This window comes from Condylostylus longicornis, unplaced genomic scaffold (genome assembly GCF_029603195.1).
Source record: "Condylostylus longicornis isolate FDR11 unplaced genomic scaffold, ASM2960319v2 ptg000084l, whole genome shotgun sequence".
Classification (NCBI taxonomy): Eukaryota; Metazoa; Arthropoda; class Insecta; order Diptera; family Dolichopodidae; genus Condylostylus; species Condylostylus longicornis.
The window spans coordinates 1,571,936-1,578,022 of record NW_026578052.1 but is presented as its reverse complement, the minus strand read 5'-3'; the positions used below and the strand labels follow the sequence as shown (position 1 = coordinate 1,578,022).

Below are 6,087 nucleotides of genomic sequence, written 5' to 3'. Positions count from 1 at the left end.
CAAAAAAAAAACAGAAAATAAAAACAAGAAAAACAAAAGCAAAACAAAAAAAAACTTACCTTTTCAATTTATACGATCACCATTTAGTTGAGATTCAGTCAGGTGCTGAGCACCGTATCGAGCGGTTCATTTTACGCAATTTTCAATAAAAATTTCAAGAGAATTTCAAATTCCTTTTTTTAACTTAATATTTTTTTTTTGTGATTTTTCTTTCTGCTTTTTAATTACTTTGCAATTTACAATGAAATTTTTGAGAGGAAAAAAAGGATAACAAACAATAGGAATTATAAAAAAAAAATGATTTATTTTATGATGTTTTTTAAAGTGTAATTTTTACACACTTTACTAATTGTGTATTTTGTATAAGTGCCTTTTTGACAAAACAATCAAATAACAGGGTGATATTTAGTACAAAAACTAAAAATTTATGATAAACAAAGTTAAAAACTGCAAATTAATGACTAAAAATGAAAGGCCCAAAAAAAGGAGTAGTAAAAAAATAAAAAAATAAAAGAAAATACGCAAAAAGTCGCGCGCGTCCATTAATTAAATGATTTTCTATTCTAAATATCCTTATTCACATCCTTTATTATTAACAAATAAAAGTGTAACAAAAAAATTTAATTCGAGAGAAAACATTTAATAATAAAAAATTAAAATAAAATAAAATAACGAAAAAAACAAAAAAAAACAAAGTGCCTTTTAAATGAAGAACCAGAAAAAAAAAACAAAACAAACAAAACATTGAGTGCCTTAAGAGATTCAAATTCTAAATTACGTCCACAATTACACAAAATAATAATTTTAATAATTAAAATTTATAAAAATAAATTTATAAAAATTGTCATAACTAAAAATTTTTTTTTATTTTTAATTTTTAATATTAAATAATTTTAAATGAAAACTGTAAGGAAATTGAAATTGAGGTTTCATAATTTTTAAAATTAAAATTAAAATAAAATTTTCAATTAAATAAAAATAATTGAAGAGAGAAAGAGAGGTGAGAATTAAATTTTATTTATTTAAAATTTTTAATTAGTAATTAATATTAAATATATAACACTAAATATATTCTATCGGTTCCAAAACACACTGAATTCGAAGAAATTAAATTTTTTATGTTTCTATCAAATGGGATTCTAGGCATTATTTGAATGGTTTATTTTGAAATTGAGCTAAGTCCATTTCAAAACTTTTTTATTTCCAAAGCAATAATAATGCTAATAGTTGGAATTTAGACTTTTATTGTTGGATAAAAATATAAATATATTATAAAACAATGAAACCAGTTGTTTGGTTGTTAATTTAAACCGAATTCGTTTCGGTTTCAGAACCCTAAACCGTTTAAAAAAAATTATAATTTTTACTGATTTAGATATCCTCGATCCTGAATACTATATTTAATATTGAATTTCCGAAAACAATAATTTATTAAAATTTTGCTAGAATATTAATTTGACAAAATATAAAATGTAAATTTTAATGTATAACCCTTACAATTTCTCTATACTAATGGAAGGATAATGAAGCGTTATAACTGTGAAAAATTTTTAATTAAATAATTATTTAGCACATAATTTTTTACAGACAAGTTAAAGAGATTATTGAAAAATTATAGATATCGAAAAATATCGGAATACAAAACATAAAGCATTGTTTTTGTAAAATTTTTGTTAGTTCGGCTAATAATTTTTGTTCGAATTGCTTGAATATTATATAATTGAGTATATTCGGCATTAAATTTAAAATTTGAAATTTGAATCAATGTACACAAGTTTTATACACAACCGTATTCGTATAAGCTTATAATTTTAAATTATTCTAGTATTTGAGTGATTTCGTAAATTAGAAGAACAATTTCCTATCAGACCATAATATATACTTTTAGTCCTTAATTCTTATATGTAAAAAGAGAACTCATGTTCGAATTTGTTTAGTAAATTTATAAATTGTATCCATTTTTCTAATAATAGCAAAAAATACATCAGAATATATTCACAAAATTTAAATTTTCCTATTTAAGAAATGATCTTGATTTGCAGTCGGAATCTATAAAGAAGTTATTATTGCTTAATAAATTTTTCAAATTGCAATTTTTTAACAAATTTTGTTTTATAGAAAAAATACCAAAAAAATCATGGTTTAATACCGATACACAAAATTTAACAATACAATCTTAATTACCTGAAATTTATTATGTTCCAATTAAATTCAAATCAATTTTAAATTTCAAAACGGCAGGTTTTACGGGAAGTACAAAAAAATTTTTTTCTAGATTTATTTCAAAATTAATTATAAAAATGTGAATCATAAAAACTAAATGGTATCAAATCAGAAATCATAAGAGTTTATAAAATCTATTTCGATATTACGATATTATTTTCGATATTGGTTTATAAAATATATTTCGATAAGATGCAGGCCTCTGATTTAACTAGAAATTTTCCACCTGTAATAGAAAAACCATAATTTTTTATTATTGAATTTTATTAACAATTGTGACGTACAACTTTAATATCGTATTTTTGTATGATGAAATTTCTCCGTCCTTTTATTGTTATCCAAAGTATTATAAATTTGTATAGATTCGAATGGCCATGTAAATTTTCATCCTTTAATATTTTTATAAATTTTAAGATTGAATAATGAATTTTTTAAATAATGCTTTATATTCATATACACTTACCGTAGGACATGTGTTCATTAAAATATTCATTTCCCAACCAATAAATGCTTGTGCATTTAAATTTACTCAGAACTATTTTATATTTCCTTAAATACCCTTATATAATATATGTTATTGACTCCTGGTCCCTGATAATTCCGTTTTTTTCCTCTTTTTTTTTATATCTAATACAATTTTATTTGATAGTCAGCATTTTTACGCAGGACGCCAACATTATACAGGATAAAAAAGAAAATAAAATAATTTAAGGAATTATAAGAAGAATAAGAATAGCATTTACATTTAGAAACCATCATAATATATTAAACCAACTAATTAATGCACCTAATGCAGGTGTTACAAGTACTCCACGAAAAAAATTATAAAAGTTACAGAATTTTTTTCCACCTTTTTCTATTTTATTAAAAAAGGAATACATTAAAGGAGATTTTTATTAAATTTTATTCTATTTTTTAGTTCCTTTAAAAAAGGAATTTTATAATTGAGGCTCCCACAGTAGGATTTTATAAAATTTCTTGAATTACTTATTTAGAATAATCCACAATTCAATTTATTAACAATTATTATTATTTTAATTATTAAAGCAAACAAACAGAGAAAATTTTAAGTGGTTTACATTGAATGATATTCAATTCATTTTTTATATTAATTCAACAATATTACAATATATAATCCTCATTTTATATAATCTCGGTAATTAATGGATAAAAAATTTGAAAAAATTAATGAAAAATTATAAAAATTCACTATGAATAATAGAAGGTAACACATCTAATTGATGCGGGTTCTATTCTGTTTATACTAATAACATTCAATCAAATTTTTAAAACAATAACTCCAAATATATGAAGAAAGGTGTACCAAAATTTTTCAAACTCGAAACCGGAAAAATTAGATTTGATTCGAACGAAAAGGCGTTTCGAATGGCTGCCATACAAGTTTAGAAGCAATATGCCATTTTTTCAGGCGCTTATACCTCAGATTTAGTATTTGAACAATAGTGTAGTGATAATAGTCCTGATCCTTTAACCGATGGGTTTCGGACCTCGGATAACCGTGACCAGGTCATTATAGAAGTAATTATCTATAATATCTATAATATCTATAATATTCGATATTATTAATGCCAATAGAATTAAACAATAAATATTAATGGTCTTAAATATTTCATATTAAGAAAAACTATGGTATAGGCTAGTCACTATAGCTATTCCAATATTTTTATGGAACTGAAGCATGATTCTTTTATATTTCATACAACAATCCCATATCTCTAATTCTGACACAAGAATACCGAATTTGTGTAAGCCGTTGTTCTTATACTTGTGTTAAAAAGTATTTACTCTTATTTCAAATACAAACAAACAAATTTAGTAATAGGAACAGTATGTTTTTGTCATCTGTGAGCATCACAATCGAGAGAATGACACAATCAGAGTTGACACAATCTTTTCTCCATTTGTTTTAATTTTAAAGTAATTGAATACTCCCCTTAAATTTTTTGTCATAAAATTTGTACCACTACAAGGACAATAACAATACAATTAAATTTTATTTAATGTCTTATCGAGATTGTCAATTCTAGTAAACGAATTATTCATTACTTAGTATAGTGCTTGCGATCCAGATATGGAAACACTAATATTTATTTAATAAAATTAAATAACGAACTGTATTTCCTAAACCTATAAGAACCTTAAATGTTTTAATTTTTTTTTTAATTTTGACGAAATCCTCAGATCAATTGAATGATATTAATGGCAATTTTAATGATAGTCATTGCCTAATAACAAGTTTTTATAAACTGACCTAGTCAATTAATGCGCTTAAACTAAAATTAATGAAATTACACTATGTTCAGCTTTGACACAGCTTTACAGAAACAATAACAGATCTGCAATTAAAATAACATTAATAAGCTGCAAAATTATTTTAAAACTTCATTAACTATTCCTCTTAATTAAAGAAAAATCTTAAATTTAATCAATTCACTTTAATTAAATCTGCTGAAATCAATCATAATTTTACAAAAATCCAAATCATAATTAAATTGTCAATGTAGACATGTGTGTTTTGTAATAGTTTGCTTGAAACCTACAATACAAAACTGCAATAATCAATTTATTAGCATAATAACTGTTTAATAAGTGCCTATATTATAGTAAGAAAAAAATTTTTTTTTTGATAATATTAAATATTTAAAATTTAATTTAGTTAAAAAAAAAGAACAGCAAAAAAAACTTACGGCCACATGCCATTTATTTTTTGTTTCATTCATTTTTTTATTTTTTTTTCTTCCTTACAGACGGACGACACGTTATAATTTTCAACTTGTTTTTTCTACATAATTTTATTATTTTTGTTTTCTTACTCAATATTCGTCATTAACAATAACAACAATTTAAAAAAACAAACACAAATACCATAAAAAACAAGAGAAATACTATGGAACATTTATCACCACCACCATCACCTCAATCTGCAACATCATCATCTCAACTTCCAGGACAATTTGTAACAACAACAAATTCAACAGCGGCATCAGTCGCAGCACTTGATATGACTTTATCATCACAAAAAAACTGGATTCAAAGAGCATCTGCATTTAATACTGTTTTAGCAGCATCAGCTGGACAAAAATTTAACGGAAGAGGTAAATGCATATATATATACATTTGTATCACATATATATACATATATATACATATATGTAAGAACGGAAAAAAATACATGTCCATGCAAGTATGTATGCGAATATTTTTTCTGTTTTAAAAATTAAATGCATGTCACGATCCAAATTCTCCAAAAGGGAGAGAAAACAAAAAAACTCAAACGTAAAATGTACTCAGAGTTGCAAAAACAAATTTTGTTTTTTGTTTTCATTTTTATATGTGTAAATATACGTTTATGTATACGTTTACAGTTTAAGTATGCGGCAAAGTAGAATACCACACGAAACATGACAGTAAAAAACACGGACCAAAAAAAAAAAACTCAGTGGCTCATTTAAAAATTATCTGACCAGTAGTTCAATTTATGATAACAAAAAAAAAGTGAATCTTATGTGAGTTTTTTTTCTCTCTCTTTTCATCACGTCCTCATTGTGAATCCTTTCTTATGTTAATTAATAAGTTTTCTTCATTGCACGGGAAAAAAAATTATGAACAGTTTTTTGTCTTCCTGTATTGTTTTTTATTTTTTTTTTTTTTGGAAATTCAAAGCACGCCCGAGTATATCACAACCATCAAAATTCATAATTCTCATATGCTTTCATAATATTTAGCAGGTCTCTTAATAGCATTTTTTGTTTTTCCTTCGATGTAAGTTGACAGATGGTTTTATGAAGACCATCTTCTCATTTTTTTTCCAAATTTATTTTTTTTTTGCTTTTTCAATATTAT

At 24.0% G+C, this 6,087-nt stretch overlaps 1 protein-coding gene across 1 annotated transcript in view; it reads left to right on the top strand.

Annotated features, from left to right (window-relative positions):
* The first annotated feature begins 932 nt into the window (after positions 1-932).
* Positions 933-6,087, top strand: part of LOC129613586 (zinc finger protein sens-like) — a 31,761-nt gene continuing 26,606 nt past the window's right edge. The window contains exons 1-2 of the mRNA XM_055527716.1: positions 933-1,000; positions 4,992-5,339. Of these exons, the coding sequence (XP_055383691.1) occupies positions 5,132-5,339 (208 nt within the window). The 5' untranslated portion in view covers positions 933-1,000; positions 4,992-5,131. The remainder of the gene's footprint in view (positions 1,001-4,991; positions 5,340-6,087) is intronic.